We start from the raw sequence: 18,048 nt of genomic DNA, 5'->3' as shown, positions 1-18,048 counted from the left end.
CAGTGGTCTGCCTGACATTGGTAGCCCTTCAAACCACAAGAAACGAAGAGCATCTCTGTCTTCTTCTCGAATGCTGATTTGTAGAAACGCCTTCTGCACGTCTGCTGTAATTCCGATGGCGAAAAGGCGAAACCGTATCAAAACCTTGAAAAGGTCAGCATTCAGATTAGGACCTTTTTCGAGTTGTTCGTTGAGAGAACAAGCTCCTGATGCATGCGATGATGCGTCGAAGACTACGCGAAGTCTCGTCGTCGTAGATGTTTCGCGGATTACCTCTCGATGCGGCATGTAGTATAGGTGCTGTGTACAATAAGGGGCATCTTCAACTTTTTCAGCATGACCGTCCACCTCATACTGCCTGATAGCCTTATCGTAGGCTCTCATGGCTTCGTCGTTTGGTGACAGCCGCTTGACGAGTCCATGGAGCCTCGAAAGGGCTACTTTGCGATTGTCGGCCATGTCGACGAGAGGTGATTTCCATGGCAACGCAACTTCATAGCGTCCTTTCCGAAGCCTGATAGTGTTGTTGAATTCTTCCAAAATATCTGCGTTGCACTGAGACGTCGGCGTGTCGGCAATTCCGATAGCATCGAGGTCCCAAAATCTTTGTAATGGGAAGGCGATCTGGTCGTCTTCGTGGGAACCTGTTCGAAGAACACATACTTGGGTGCTTGCTTTGTTACTCGTGCTTCCACCACCAGATAAGGGGCCTTGGAGAGTCCAGCCCATCTTTGTGTTAATGGCGAGTAAGGCAGGGTTTTCTTCATCCCACCTCACTTCACTCGTGTTGGGCATCAACTTCCAAAGCTGGTCCGATCCAATGAGGACACTCACACCTGGCTCACAATCTACACTCGGGTAAACGACTGCGTCAGCCAGATGTTTCCCCTCCGCTGTGATGGCTTGAAGAAGACGACTCTGCCTTGGTGCTTCAATCATCTCCTCGCAAATAAAGGGCACCACTATGGCCTCAATGTCAATGGTTAGGTCGTCGTGCTGACTGCGGAGCGTGATCTTGACCATTTTGAATCGTCGGGTTGGGTCGCTCGCTCTACCAAACGCACTGATGGCGAGTTCGGTCTCGGCAACAGCAGGTAGACTTAGCTTGGAAGCGACGCTCTCAGTGACGAACGTTCGCTGGCTTCCGTTGTCGAGAACACCGCGTATATAGCAACAATGAGATGAAGTCGTTACCCAAGCTCGAAAAGTCTGGAGAAGAACATCATTGATGAGTCTGGGAACTGAAGCTCTCTGAGTGGAAACTTGCACCGTAGCATTCGGTTTATTCTGAGCATTGGTCACTGATGGTGTTTCAGAACTACTAGCATTGCACATCGAGGAGGCGTGTCTGCGCTTGCATGCTTGGCAGTGCACTCTCCGCCGGCAATTGCGGACCAGATGTCCTTTTGACGTGCACCGGAAGCATCGACCGTCTGTTACAAGTTTGTTGCGCTTCTCGGCCAGAGTCATGTCACTCGTGCAGTCCTCTGTCTTGTGATCGGTAGCAGCGCAGAAAAAACAGGACGAGGGGGAAGATAGTGTCTTGTTTTGAAGAACGGATGCTGTAGGAGTCGCGGACTGCTTCTTGAATGATCTATTTAATACAGGTACGCTGTTGTTCGATGTCGTTGGCAAATTGTTCACTAAAGAACTCTTTTCTCGACATTCAACTTCGATGCGGAGAAATTTCATCAGCTGCTCAAGTTCCTGATCAGATGAAGCCTGGCTCGTTTCCGTCGTGTTCTCCATACTTTCTTTTTTGAAGTATTCTACGACAATGTCAGCTGGTATGACTTTGAGCAGAACTTCATTCAGCATAGCCGCGTAGGATGACTCCGTGATTCCAAGACTACGCAGTCCCCTCCTGTTTAGTTGAACTGTGTCGAAAAGCTTGCGCAGAGCAGTGACATCACTCGCTAATTTCACTGGTTTGAGCGTGCGCAAATTTCCTAAGTACTTCTGCTCAATGACTTTCTTGTTTCCAAACCGACGTTTCAAAATTTCCAGCGCGTCATCGTAACAAGAATCTGTCACCTGAATACCGGCGACGGCCTGAGCTGCAGGTCCATCTAGAAGTGAGGCCAAGTAGTGAAACCGGTCTGTGTTGGACAGCCTTGGGTTCTCGTGCACGGAGTGCAGGAACATATCCCAAAAGGGTTGCCACTTGATCACGTTTCCATCGAAACGAAGAAGCTCCAGCTTGGGAAGTCGTGCGCCGAACTCACGTTGTGGAAGTCGTTCATGCTCGCTCGGTGCACCCTCACAGGTCCTTGCGCCCATGGCTGGAGTTGTAGACGACGCCGGCGTAGCAGAAGTCTTCAGAACTTCAATGTGGTGCTCGAGCAACGCCAGAGTACTGTTAGCGGCGTCATCGTATTGCATGACCACCTCATAGTCGTCTGCCGCCAGGTCGTCAGTGATCAGGGTTTCAACCTCGTTGTTCAAGGCTTTAAGTTCCACGTTGCTGGCGCGTAGGCGGCCGTGCAGCATTCGAAGTCCAGAAAGCTCGAACTCATTGGACTGGAGCACCTGGTTGACCTCGTTGATGATTCTCGTGTTCATCGATCGCCGCGAGGCCCGCTTGCTCTTCGCTCGCTCCATGTCGGTCTAGCTCGCAGCGCAGCTCACCCACACCAGGAATGAAAGGCTCGGGTCGTTGTAGGCTTGATTCCCGGGTTTCGGCACCAAAATCGATGTGGGAAAACCACGCTTCGGAGTTTAAAGGCACCAAATGAAGGAGACGCAAACGCCAGCATCCATGGTAAAAGAGCGTGTTCTATTACGGCTGCACTCTTCCTCCTCCTCGTCGTTCTTCGTCTCCTGGTGCGCGCGCTATTCGCGCGGGAGGTTCAAACAATTTCCAACAGATCTAGCCAAGGACTGCTACAGAAAAATCAAGTGCGGAACATGCAGAGGTAGACACGTTTCTTCAGTCTGCAATCCCACGTGGAGACCTAAGAAGTAAGAACACGAAGGTGCCGTAACTGCCAACTGTCTGCATACCCGATCTCATTCGCACGTGCACACTGATGTCCTATTGCAAACATTCAGGGCATGGGTCATACGGAAAACAGAAAATGCCCATTTTTATGGAATGGTCGACAGCTGAAGCCAGCGTACATTTATTCATGAAGACGTGTCCAAGACGCTTGGGTTGAAAGAACTTCGATCGGTTAAGGTACATGTAAATATATAAGGACAGACAAGTTCTCTTCCGAGACATCGTGTCGTCGAACTAAAACACCGTAGTCAGTGTGACACCCAGGAGTACCTTTTAACCGCCATTGAAATACCTTCGTCTGCAAGGATGTTGTGGAAGTACCAGCTGACCATGACTTTGTCAGAAACATCGAAATTGACAACCATCTTCTTGATAACAGGTTAGCGATACTGGGCAAAGCTACAGTTTCGGGAATAAGCCTTTTTATCTGTGTGATCAGACGAAGCTATACCATGGTCAAAAAAGCTTGGTGGCGATGGTCTGCTTTTGGATGGATGTTGCAAGATTCACTTTCTTTTGACATCTATTTATAATCATCTCTCAACATATGCGTGTTTCGACTAAGTATTTTTGCTGGCTTGCATTTGGTTAATGTATTTTTGTGGGCATCCGTTCACATGTGCGGTCACCTGCGAACCTTTTTGTTTTATGGAGACGAGAAAAATGAAGTGACAGCGTTCACCTGTGTGCTTCATCTCGCTGTATCTTTCAGTGTTGTTTGTGCATCCTCTGGCATCTTTCATTGAAAGAGAGGAAGGCATTGCCCCAAGTGGACATAAAGTCGGAGATGCACCGCCCACATTGATCCACATGGAACAAATTGCCAGTAGGAGCGTGAGGATGCCCGAGTCATCAAGCAGCTCCACAGATGATGCTATGGAATCTGAAAATGGGTTAACGACGATCAGAACTCGTCGTTTGGAAAGGAAATTAAGCCGGACATCACCATGACGTGAGTAATCGAAGCCTAAGGACACTCCGTCCTTTATGATTGGTTATGTGACCAAATCATCAAGTGACAATCTGCATAGTCTTAATAGGCAACTCTTACTAGACTTGTTAACCTCCCTGGCGTTTTTTCTCTCGAATTTTTCTTCCTTTCTTAACAGACTTCTTTGACCGTATAGCACCAGGCCTGATCAACGAAGTTCGAATCAACCCCATTAGAACATACTTGTGTTCAATGCGAAGATTGTAACAGTACTGAGCAAAGTTGAATAGCGTTCAAGCACTTTGTAGTTTTCCAGTCCGTTCCTTGAAAGTGTATCGCAAGGATACTTGAACTGGTGTAATACCTGACGTAGACCCTCAACTCACGAAAGAGAGCCTCGGCAAACCGTGCGGATATTGAACTTGCACCACTTCCAACCATCACGTTGTGTCAAGCTGGTCTTGTACTCCCCTCATTACCAGTGCATGTGAAAGTAGGAGAGGTACGAAATCCAGTGCAGCCGTATGTGCCAAGACCTCTTCAGTGCCACTGACTCCAATATATAGGAAGTGTAGGTGGAATTTGTAGAAACACTAAGACTTGCGAACGGTGTGGTGAAAGCCACATACTGCTGGAATGCCATGTAGTTGTGCCTAAATGCCAAAATCGTGCTGGTTCTCATGATGTGACATCCAGATTTGATTGATAGGTAAGGTTTATTTTCTTCAAACCAACTTATTAAAGACACCGTACTGAACGGCTCCAGAAAGTTCGACCACCTGGGGCTTTTTAGTGTGCCCACAAATCTGAACACACGGGCCTACAGCATTTTAATTTCCGTCAAAACTGCAGCCATCGAAGACGGAATTCGATCGCGTGACCTACGGGTTATTCGTCGAGTATCTAAGCCACTAGACCACTGCGGTTGGGCATGATGCGACATTTGCGTTGTGTCCCAAATCGAAAGATGAAACGAAAATTCTAAAGAAGATGGCGAGAGATGACTCTTCCCGAAAAGAGGCAGCTTAATCTGTGCGTCGGGGGTGGTGGCATTCACGGCAGGAGCAAAAACTTGGCAGCAGAACAACCACACCCACAAAAACCGGAGGCTTCATCGATGCCCACCATCGTGCCTTCTCAGCCGCTGAGAGAGCTAGCAAATTTCTGGCACAAGCGAACATTTACAACAGGTACCTCTACGTGGCCTCGAACAGACCCTGGGACAATTCTTCCGCAAGGTATAGCTGATGCTACCTGGCCATCTCCGCCATCGACAAGTTCTCGCCAGAATTCTTCGGATGAAGGTCTGGTCATACGTTCTGCTAACAAGTTAGATGAAGTAAAGGTAGAGAGCATGTTTTTGCAACTGATAAATGTGATGCGAGAGGTGCTTTGTAGTTTAAACACGTCATAAGCGACAGCTCCCTGACAAAATATGGATACCATGGAGTTGCTTTTAGCGGCTCTGGAGTAGTAATTCATCATGGCTCTTTCAGCAAGATGTTGTTCATTTGAAGAACGCATGCGTAGATAAGTTATTATACAGAAGGACGCGTGCGGCTTACGTGGTCACCTTTCAGAACTTTGCCAGCGTTTATTCAAATATTGATTTCCTTTTCTGCTTATCTGCGAGCCTAACACAAGATCTTCCTTGTGATTTTCAAGGTATACTGAGCTTTGGTAACGCCAAAACATGTCCTGAAGCAAAGTTCCGTTGTTCATGCGCCACGACATGGTTTATGCACGGCATATTGCCGCATATAATGCTTACAATGAATACATATATTGCGTGAGCATGAAACATAAGCAATGGACATTTTCAATGTTTGGAGGCAACACACCACCGAAAAAGAGTTTTGACAGCACATATCTTAGCTCTGTAATTCAAGGCTTGTTGAGATCTCATATATTTACCGGAGACTTCAACATAAATTAGCCATTATGGGGAGGCGGGACAACGAATAGACTTAGTGAGCAGCTCGTTAACTTCATACACGACGAAGACCTAGCAATGAATAACGATGGTTCACCTGCATTATTACGCGTTCCAGCATAGTCTAGCTTCTCAGACCTTGCATTTGTCTCCAGAAGCATTATGCCATCAGCAACCTACTTCACAAACTTGGAGACACATGGTAGCGACCACATACTGACCAACGTACAACCTAAATTGTCTCTTCATGCTTCTTGTCCTCGTATTTAACGACGAAGTGGAGAGATTTTCAGAGGTCAATAAAAAACGCCTTTTAAAATTTATCTCTACCGCCGGATCCCGAACGTATCATAACTTCAGCTCTTCGAGACGCCACAAAACACATAAGCATATTTACACCTAGAACCTTCGTTGACAGAGAATATCAAAACTGCTTGTGGTACGTCACAGTGCAGAAAGGAAGTACAGAAAAACAAAATCTGTTCCAGACCTTTAAACTTGCCGACAAAACCAATGACACATACGTCGACATCTGGAAAAATTGGGCAGGAAACGCTAGAGAATGTTTTGTACTTCTTTAGATCCTCGAAAGTCGCTACGCAAAATATCAAAAATAGGGCACAGACAACAATTTCCTCGTCCAGAAAAGTATCCATTCCAACCTCTGGTGGTTGCGCAATGTAGGAATGAAGGAGATGTTGCCAAGAAGTACTGCAAAATTATGTTAGATTGAACTACTCCAATTCTCTCAACGAATGACTGACAAGGCCTGCAAGCCTCCGACGGCCGTCCTAATGCCATGTTCACGATGCAAGAATTACATACCGCACATGCCTCTACTCGACGCTCATCGGCACCGAGACCAGACGGCATTACGAACGCTGTGATCCGTTTTTTTGTGGTAGAAGAACGCACTCTTCTATCCATGTTCAACGCATTGTTAAGCGCAGGTACATTGCCAGGCAAATGAAAAACCAGTCGTATCGTCACGCTTATGAAGCCTAGAAAGACACCTCTAGTACAATCATCTTACAGACCTAGCAAGTTGTGTAGTCAAGGTCATGGAGAAATCGGGGCTGATGATTCTCGAATAGTTTCTGGGGAGACAGAACCTCAATCCAGACATGATAGGTTTTTGCAGAAGGAGGTCTTCTATCGGTTGCGTGATTGGTCTAGTATCAACTGTCAAACAGGAAAGGACACGTCGACGTTTGACAGGAGCACGTTTTTGGATATCAAAGGTGCCTATGTTATTCTATGTTATTATGCCACTTTTGGCAAAATTGAGGAGCTACGGATTGGAGGCAGGATGCTTCTGTGAATAATAAATTATCCTAGAGGCCGCACCATATACAGGCTGTCCCACCTAACTTGAGCCAAGAATTCGAAAGTGAAAGGCACTTAAGAGGCGAATTGAACCAAACACATACTGCTCGCACTAGCCTGTAGGCACTCAAACTATTTTTATATCTCCACATACTAATTATTACCTTTTTCTTAATTACCCAATTTTTTGAATTATGGGCTGGAAGCCCAAACTATGAACACTGAGATGCAGATTACTTTCAGAAACCACCGAATAAATTGTTTTTTGTACAATACGTCTCGCACTGTTATTTTTTCCATGTGGTAAAGAAAGCCTGCGAAATGTGTAAAGAAGCCGTGTGACGGACCGCGAGCGCACTGCCATAGCGTTGATATAGGTTTCTAAAGAGGCAAGTCGACATGAATTATTTCACCATGTTCTAAAGGGTGGCATTATCAGCCTTGCACTGTTCAAAATTACTCTCATTGGACTCGCCGATACAGTACCAGAGACCACCAGGATGAGCTTCTATGTAGATGACATCTGCATATGGGCGTCTGGTGTTTCACGGCCACAGCTTCGTGCAAGTCTGCAACATGCAGAATCGGTCGCCTCTCGTTTGTGAGGTCTCCAGCTGGAGACGGCGAAGTCTTTAGCCCTTGAATTTACTCAATAATCGCACCATGTATAATGAATCACCGATTTCCAGGTGCCATGATCAACCGACACTTGTCCTGGCCGAAGCATGTGTCGATGCTTAGGTATAAGCGAAGCAGATTCATACAAATTCTGAGATACATAGCTGGCAGGAAATATGACCCATCAGAAAGGTCGTTGATACAGCCGTATGAGGCGCTTTTTCCAGGCTACCTGCGATACAGCTTACCCATTATGACCAGTAATCACCGCTCCTGCTGCGTACATTGCAAAGCTTGCAAGCTCAGGCATTCAAAACATACCTTGGGCTGCCGTGCACGCTGTACTTCAGCGATTGTAGTTATTGCGGAAGCTCGCATAACTCCAATAGACAGCTATCATTCATGGAAACCTTTAAGTGTAAATCCGATTATTGACCCGTCACGGTCGCCATCCTTTATCGACGGTCCATACTCAGCGACCAGCTAGCACTTTTGCAGATGCGATCTCATGCCATGAGAACGTCATCCCCCAGGCTTTGCTCCGCTGGAAGTTGCAAAGATAGCAGCAAGCACTTTATCAAGACCTGAGGAGCGCCTATCCATTCCGGGTGTGGGAGAAAATTGCGTATACCCTCATGACAGCTGACGATATATATATATATATATATATATATATATATATATATATATATATATATATATATATATATATATATATATATGATTTAAGAAAGAAATTTTGTGGGTCTGGTGCAAATATAATTAGGAATAAAGGAGCACACTTACGAAAATTTGATAGTTTTTTACTCTACGTTCCGGCCGTGGCACGGCCTTCGTCACGTTAATCCTGACGAAGGCCGTGCCACGGCCGAAACGTAGAGTAAACAACTATCAAATTTTCGTAAGTGTGCTCCTTTATTCCTAATTATATATATATATATATATATATATATATATATATATATATATATATATATATATATATATATATATATATATATATATATATATATATATATCCATGAGGTAATTCATTATACAGCGACGCAGCCTCCTCACAGCTGTACTATATTTTGTGTAAATGACAGCCATATTATTTCTTGCTCAAGAAGTGGCCCAATCACACGATGTATCCTTGAAAAGTAGCCATCGTGTAAGGTATCAGTAGATTCCAGGGCACTGCGGTCTACATGTCTACATAGAAACCAGCAAGCTGATGCGGAGCCAACGATGGCTTACGATAACACCGCAATATTGCCTATTCTGTTTTCACGACCGGGTACTAACACTTTTGTGTATACTCTACTCCGAGAAACTACAGGAGCATATTGATCCTTACCAAGTCGCCATCACTGTCATCTTTATGAACTCGACCCAGATATGCTTGTTAGATTACCCCCAACCATGAATTGCTGCAGTGCCAACTTATTGCCACCGTTACGAATAAGTGTGACGTTCAGTCATCGTTAAGTACACCTTACCGGTCATGCAGGTAGCCCTGATTGTGAGGATCATGGTACCCCCAAAAAACAGCTGAGCACATCTTGTGCGTCTGCTCACGTATCGCGCAAAGGAATTCAATGACCACCATCTAAATGAAATGCACCAAGCAGCAAGTTTCAAAAAAAGATTCGTTGAGACTACCACCTCGTCCTGAGCGCGATATTCTGAAAGCGCTGACCAAGTTTTCACGCGAGACAGAACTCGACAAGAGACTATAACTTCATCCAAGGTCTTGCTTCATCGCCACCTTCCTCCTCATCATCAAGCACGCCTGCTCTTTCTCTTTTCCTTTACAACCCTCCTTTTGCTAGCACTGAGTAGCAGACCGGAAAATGGATTCAGGTTAGCCTCTCAGCTTTTCTACCACAATAATCAATTCTCTCTCTCTTTCTCTCTCTCTCCCGCTGCGTTTTGTATGCTCCGCTCACGTTCGCTGCCAGGTGCCACTGTAGTTTTCACGTTACCACGTGTGTCGCACTTGCGACACCACAACACAACCCTAATAACGCACTGTCGCACTAACGCTACACTCACCCATCACAGAGCTGTAGCGCATGGTGATTCAGCAAGCGTGAAAATGATAGGTAGTGCAGTAATTTGACTATTCTTTGTACTTTCGGCTCCGTTTTGTTTCACGTGGCTTGAAGTTGTTTTATTATGAAATGAAAAGCAGTAAACGTTTGGCAGTTGCACTTCACCATCGTAACCTACAGGCTCACTAATTAAAGTTTATTGATTTATTAAAACAACCTACATCACATCACCCAAGTGGGCATTATTGTATGGTAGTGAGGAGGAAAACGTTATTAAAATCGAAAAGTGGGCACATTTGCGCAATCGAAAGAGGCATACATTTGCGCGGCAGCGCCTGCGCATTTAGAAAAAGAACACATCTTGTAGTGAAGATCAAAAAATTATGGCATATTCACGGGGTGAATGATGATGAATGGGCGAAGCTCCGGAGGGATTCATCGGTAAACTGTGAATCTTCCGTGTGATTCACCCAGTCGATCATCATGTAAAAACGTGAGAAACGCTGTGTGTGTATATACACAAATCAACTTTTATTTGTTCTTAGACGATGGATGGCTTGCGATGTCCCTTGCCTCGCGCGCTCGCACATCGGGATTCTGTCTGCGAGCGCGCGCTGCTGCCGCCTTGCGCTCTCTCCGCTGTGCAGCCTTATCCATCCGGCGACTCCGAGCGCGCGCCAACAGCGAACGGATTTTATTACAACGCTCCCCCTAGCGTACGTCGCCGCACTAAATCGAACGATTGCCTTCAACCAATGACACGCGCCATATGTGACATCATTCCTATTTTATAAGATCTCGCGTCTTTCATCAACTACAAGTACCGCTTTCTAGTTTATAACATCTTGCATCTTTTCATCATCAGCTACAAGTACCACCATCTAGTAAACACTACAAGAACTAAACGAGAGGTGGCTACATACAGGAGACGGTACCGCCATCTAGTGAACACTGCAAGAACTAAACTAGAGGTGGCTACATACAGGGGACGGTACCGCCATCTAGTGAACACTGCAAGAACTAAACTAGAGGTGGCTACATACAGGGGACGGTACCGCCATCTAGTGAACACTGCAAGAACTAAACTAGAGGTGGCTACATACAGGCTACAGGGGACGCACAGCCCACGCCCTAAGGAGCTTCGCCCCTAAAAGCATCGGCTAGAAGACCAACAACACACGCATCCAACTTATTCGATCCTCGAATAGTAAAAGAAAGAATTAGCAATGGCACCTGTACGACAGCTGACCTCACGAAATTTTTATGAATGATCCATTTCCATGTGACACGTGGTGTGGGATATTCATGTGTGAACTCTTAACAAAGCGGATTTCATCACAAAGAGGTCGAATGGAAAATCGTTAACACGGTTTATTCTTTGACTTAAACAAAATAAAAACACTGCGATAAACATAGCCACAAAGTGCGTACTGAGCCCGCAGCACCAAGACTAGGCCAGTCCGCGTACTACCCATCATTCTCATGGTCGCTCAACGATTCACAGCACCAGAGCCGCCTCTTGTTAACTTTAAAAAAAACCCTGATAGAACTAACAAGGGACGTCTTACACAGAAGAACAGAAGGCCCTTGCTTTCAGTTTTGCTTAGGTGTTCTGTGCTGCATATGCGATATGAGAGCCAGCATTGATGCCTTGGGGAAGCAGGCCGTAATGGCAAAATCTTCTTCAATGTGGAACCTCAGGGAATACTGGTGTGCACTTTACACATGAGGATTTGTGAAACGTCATCAGATTACGTTGGATTCACGGTAATCATTTAAAACTTTGTGATGTAAGTTGCACTGCAGTTGTTCACCGCAGACATTTTCTTTTTGTTCTTACGAGCGGAGTCCAACGTAGCGCTCGAGTTTCACCGCGAACACGCCGCTGGCCGCGCTTTCGGGCGCCTCATTGAGTGCGTGAGAAAAGAAATGCCCTGGCACAACCTAAAGCTCCTCTGATGCATAAAAGACAATTACAAGTTATTCATGCTTGTTTTAATTTAAATGAGTCTATTCCCAAGTATTTCTTGTCCTCGTCAGTAGATTGAACCACGTACTTTGCTTTTGAATGATGCTAGCGATTATTAATTGTCGTCTTTCAGCATCAAATTTGAATACTGCTTTCTTTTTTATTGGACAGAAGCGTGCTTGCTACCGCTGATGTGATCACCAATCTTCCAAATTTTGCCACAGCCAAATATTTTTTTCGAGCGGTGGACAGTCCTTTTGAAGGTTAAAACAGTTTGCTTATTCTTCTTCGATAGGATTTGTGTCACCCAAAGGCGTCCAAGACGTGTCCTAGCAGCACAAAGCGTCGCACTGTATCGCTGCTATTTGGGCTATTTCCACTTGTAGCTGGTGATTAGTAACAATGAAAACGAACAACTTCACTTTGAGACAACAATTATACCTAAGTCCAATAACAGGGCGGTTACGTTTTAAGCAATTACAATATAAAGTATATTTGTCGTTTCAAGTAAGTATAACCATACATTGAGTAGCTGATGCACACATTGAGTAGCTGATAAAACAGGTGGCCGACCATGACTGGAAAAGAAACAACGACATATGATTTAGACTAATTTACACCCATTGCAGCATATAATTATTGCTTAACTGAATAAATAGGTAAGTATACTTATTTGTATATTTATTAAGGGGAATATTTAACTTGATAAATATTCACTTTAGGGCCAAGTGTGACTCACGGCCTCGGATAGCGCATTTTAGAAAAAAGTCATCTAGTTTCTTTTATATTCTGGCTTTGACAGGATATTTGTGAAATATAGACTCAAACAATGTGGTTGCGTTTGTGCTGCCATGCTGCAGCTCTCACAAACAGTCTCCGAGCCAAACGACTTTCACGCGTACTGTCATCATATCGCTTCTTAGGCACGATGGCGTTTGCATGCTGTGTCTTGCAGTCAGAAGTGTGGACGCGACGCGGCACCGACACCTAGAGCAGCGGCCACTCGGTTCGCCCCGGTCAGTGGTTGTTGCGCGGGAAGCACATTTGAGAGCGCTGCAGAATGGTGGCGCACGTGGCTGCTGTAACGTGTTTATACTTTTCTCTCGTTTTTTTTTTTCGAACGCTTTAAAAAATCACGACGCAACAGGTATGTTTTCGCAAAAAAAGTTAAGTCGGTTTTCTTGAAGACTGTCTACTGAGTAAAAACACACATGGCCCAGAATGGGACATCACAAATGTTGCGTAATTCCTCTTGGTTAATCACCAAACTAAGCGATGTATAAGATTTCCCAACGATCCAGTAAACAATGTCACTGGTCTTATTCAGTATGACTGCCAGTTGAGCATGTTGGTATAAGTCCATGATGAAACAAGCGCAATAAATACGAAAACTAAGAAAGGAAATTAAGCGCTCGTCCTGTGCCCATTCGGAGTGTTCGTATTTACTGGCGCTTGTTTAATCATGTTCTTATTCAGTTGAGATTTACAAATTCTTCGTAAATATTGTGTATCAGTAACAGGTTACGTGAAACACCCTGCAGAAACACTACACAGGCGGCGCCCCTAAAAGCTATGGTAATAGAGTGTGATCTTTCGTCATACTAGTTACTGAGGTCAGATAATAAAAAATTCACTCCATATGGAGAATAGCGTAGAAGGCTCATGGGGCTGTTCATGAGAAAAATAGAGTGCTTGGGAATGCGCCCTTTAAACGCCTGATGATTTTTTATATGATGATTTTGTATAATTTCTGTAATTATGATGTAATCTCTGCTTCTGTACTTTATAAAATTTGAAGCAATTGTTTCGTTGATATGAACTGTAAAAATGCTCAAAACGCACGCTTCACTTGCCGTTCAAAACTAAATTTCTCTGTGATGGCCAGCAAATTTGTCAAATTGGACAGGTTGTCATTGTTCAGCTCACATAGAAATCAATGCCATTTCTCAAAGTTCTCGATTCTATGATTCGCTATACGGACGATATGAGTGAGTAATATTTTTTGTATGAACAGGTTTCTCACTGAATTTATAGATGTCAAGTATCATGCAGCCTGTGCTACGAAGTGCTTAAATTAGTGTGTTGTACAATACCGTGCCATACAGAATTCCCGCATGGTCAACGTGTACCTACTTATTTTATTTGTATTGTTTTAAGGATTGATATTTTGTAAATATAACGTCGACTAACAGGATCAACGTTTCCTTCATAGTCCAGAATACCAGTCTACTTATGTCACCTGCCGGCTGGAACGTCTATGAAGAATATCATTCACTTCGACCAGGTGAGATTTTTTTCAACACTAACGTTACATACATTCCGCTGCGATCACCGTTATCCATGTTCAGACATTCGTCCTTCGTCCTTTAGGAAGACCAATTGTAATATAACATTCCTGACTACTTCGGGTGTCCACCGCGGTGCTCTAGCAGTTACGATGCTCAGCTGCTTTCCCGAAGGTCGTGAATTCGATCCCGGCCGTGGCAGGAGCATTTTTATGGAGGCGACATCGTAGAGGCCCGTGTTCTGTGCGACGTTAGTGCACGTTAAAGAACACCACATGATTGAAACTTCTGGAGCACTCCACTACAACGTCCATCTTAACCATATTATGGTTTTAATCTTATCGTAGTTTTAAGCAGGTTAAGTCTGATGTATCAAGTAACATAGATATTGACACCAAGTAAAGCTTCACACCTTTAAATACTCCCGCTTCCCAAAAACGATTGAAGTGTGCAACGTTCTACCGCATAATATACCCAAAATTAACTATTCAGAGGAATTCGAAAAAGTTGTACTGGCCACATATTCTTCGAGGTAACCGTATATAAGCGTATTACGCTCCTTTTTTTTCAGTGAAAGGCGGCTTGTAGGCTTTGACATCAGTTCAAATAACTATAGATAATGATAAAAAAGCTAGTGATTGTGATGAATAATGTTACGGGTAACTTATTTAATAAATTGAATGCGATGCACTGTGCTCGGCGAACAAGATGGCGACAGTTCATAAACAACCAGCCACCAACGTCGTCTTTTTCTTTCTTCCAGACAGGCTGTGCCGGCTGTTGCGTATCATAACCCCCCAGCGGTAGAAGCACCGTCTAGGTGCTTGAGCAACTCGGATGCGGTAGAAGGAGGGTGATAGGGCTTGAGTCGAGCTATGTGCACGATGTCACTCGAAGGTGACGATGATGACGTTGAATCGGCTGGAACGATCTCGTATGTAACGTCAGTCACCTGGCGAACGACGCGGTATGGTCCAGTGTAGCGTGACAGCAGTTTTTCAGAAAGCCCTACACGCCGAGTGGGGGACCAGAGGAGGACAAGGGAACCCGGTGAAAAGTGCACGTTTCGATGATGGGAATCGTAGAGCTGTCTTTGGTGCTCCTGTGAAGCCTGCAGGCGGCTGCGGGCGAGTTGGCGTGCGTGGTCGGCTCGCGCGATGGCTTCGCCGGCATACTACGTGACCGAGGGCAGCAAGGTGTCAAATGGTAGGGCGGGTTCTCGGCCGTATAGAAGATAGAATGGTGAATAGCCGGCAGTTTCGTGACGTGACGAATTATATGCGAACGTCACAAATGGCAAATGAACGTCCCAGTCCTGGTGGTCGGCCGCTACGTATTTAGAAAGCATGTCGGTTATGGTGCGGTTGAGGCGCTCCGTAAGACCGTTCGTTTGCGGATGGTACGAAGTGGCAAACTTGTGCTTGGTCGAGCAAGAGCGCAGGATTTCATCAACGACAGCTGATAGGAAGGTGCGGCCCCGGTCAGTGAGAAGTTGGCGTGGAGCTCCGTGTACTAAAATAATATCATATACCAGAAACTCCGCCACATCGGTTGCGCAACTCGTCGGAAGTGCTCGTGTGATAGCGTACTGTGTCGCATAGTCAGTGGCGACAGTGATCTATTTGTTGCCTGAGCTGGAGATCGGGAATGGGCCAAGCAGGTCGAGGCCAACTCGAAAAAAAGGTTCAATGGGAATGTCGATCGGCTGAAGAAATCCAGCTGGTAGGGAAGATGGCTTTTTGCGGCGCTGGCAGGGTTCACAAGCGGCGACGTAGCGTCGAACAGAGCGGGAAAGACTAGGCCAAAAGAAACGACGACGTACACGGTCGTAAGTGCGAGAGACGCCCAAGTGGCCCGCCAAAGGAGCGTCATGAAGTTGGTTGAGAACAGTCGCACGAAGATGTGCTGGTATGACGGGGAGCAAGTCATGGCCATATGGATCGAGGTTACGGCGATACAGGATGCCGTCTTTTACCAGGAACATTTGTAGAAATGCATCGCGAGGCCTTGACTCAAGTTTGCCAATGATGGTTCGCAGGGAAGCATCCAGGCGTTGTTCGTGCCCAAGGTTGAATAGCTGCGTCACAGACAGAAGGTCTGGAAAGGTGTCAGTATGGGCAGCCTCTTCCACTGGGTAGCGTGATAAGCAATCAGCATCTTGGTGTGACCGCTCTGTTTTGTACGTTACGGTGAACGTGTATTCTTGTAATCGTAGGGACCAACGAGCGAGGCGTCTTGTGGGATCCTTGAGCGAGGCCAGCCAGCAGAGCACATGATGGTCGGTGACTACCCGGAATGGACGCCCGTATAAGTATGGGCGAAAGTTGGCGACTGCCCACACGAGAGCGAGACACTCACGTTCCGTGATTGAATAGTTGCGCTCGGCTGTAGATAGCAGGCGGCTTGCATATGCTATAACACGGTCATGTCGGCGTTGATGTTGCATTAGCATTGCCCCGATGCCATGCCCACTAGCGTCAGTGCGAACCTCGGTTGGAGCTGATGGATCAAAATGGGCTAAAATCGGCGGTGTTGTAAGGAGCGTCGTGAGCTGGGAAAAAGATGAGGCTTGATCAGCGCCCCAGAAAAACGGGGTGTCCTTCTTCAGGAGGTTTGTGAGTGGGCGTGCAATGATGGCGAAGTCCTTAACAAACCGTCGAAAGTAGGAGCACAAGCCCACAAAACTGCGAACGTCCTTTGTTGACTTCTGAACAGGAAAGTCCGTGACGGCGCGAATTTTCTCGGGATCCGGGCGGACTCCTGCGGCATCGACGATGTGGCCAAGTACGGTTATTTGACGACGAGCAAAGTGGCATTTCGACGAGTTCAGTTGAAGTCCGGCTCGACGAAAAACTTCAAGAATCGCCGATAAACGCTTGAAATGAGAGTCAAATGTGGGCGAGAAAACGATAACGTCGTCTAAATAACATAAGCAGGTTGACCATTTAAACCCTTGGAGCAATGAGTCCATCATTTTTTCGAATGGGGCCGGCGCATTACAGAGACCAAAGGGCATAACTTTGAAGTGATAAAGCCCGTCAGGAGTAACGAATGCGGTCTTCTCACGGTCCATCTCATCCACAGCGATCTGCCAATAGCCAGATCGAAGGTCGATAGTTGAAAAATACGTAGCACCGTAAAGGCAGTCTAAGGCATCGTCGATTCTAGGCAACGGATAAACATCTTTCTTCGTAATTTTGTTGAGATGCCTATAATCTACACAAAAGCGCCATGTTCCATCCTTCTTTCTGATCAGGACGACAGGAGAAGCCCAGGGGCTACAAGAGGGTTTGATTATGTCTTTTGCAAGCATCTTTTCGACTTCCTGTTGTATGACTGCGCTCGGACGCGGAAACCCGGTATGGACGTCGGTGAATGGGACTCGCGTCACCGGTATTGATGCGATGAGTAACAACACTCGTTCGGCTTAAAGCCGTGCTGGCGAAGTCGAAAATGTCACTATAGGACTCCAGGACGTGACGAAGGGCTTCCGCTTGATCAGGAGCGAGGTCTAATGGTACTTTGTGGTCAACGTTGACGCCCGATGAACGTGTTAGAGTTAGTTCATTGTCTGAGGTGCAGCAATCATCCACTCTGAAGGGTTCAACCGTATGGTCCTAGAGCAGTAATTTCGGCCAGGGAGATACCTTGTGGAAGAATTTGGGCAGTGAGGGCAAAATTGACAATAGGAAGGCATGTGCGGTTTTCAACGATTGTCAAAATGGTGTGCGGAACAGCGACGCCATGCGTAAGCATCACGGCATGAATTGGTGCCACCATGTAATCGCCGTCAGGTACAGGTGGTGTAGAGAAGAGGTCGATATGTGTGACACAATTAGGCGGAAGGCGTGCGAAATCAATGCAGCAAAGGTGACTTTGGGGTGGGTTGGTCAGATCAGAAAGTAGAGGCATTTCAAGGTCAAGACAGCCGGCTGAACAATCTATAAGG

At 45.9% G+C, this 18,048-nt stretch overlaps 1 protein-coding gene across 2 annotated transcripts in view; it reads left to right on the top strand.

Annotated features, from left to right (window-relative positions):
• LOC119177993 (lipase 3) overlaps positions 1-18,048 on the top strand; it is a 293,263-nt gene that overhangs the window by 194,408 nt on the left and 80,807 nt on the right. For both annotated transcript variants that reach the window (XM_075870167.1, XM_075870165.1), the window contains exon 7: positions 14,027-14,098. In XM_075870167.1, the coding sequence (XP_075726282.1) occupies positions 14,027-14,098 (72 nt within the window). The remainder of the gene's footprint in view (positions 1-14,026; positions 14,099-18,048) is intronic.

This window comes from Rhipicephalus microplus, chromosome 1 (assembly GCF_043290135.1).
Source record: "Rhipicephalus microplus isolate Deutch F79 chromosome 1, USDA_Rmic, whole genome shotgun sequence".
NCBI lineage: Eukaryota > Metazoa > Arthropoda > Arachnida > Ixodida > Ixodidae > Rhipicephalus > Rhipicephalus microplus.
This window is presented reverse-complemented; position numbering and strand designations above follow the sequence as displayed.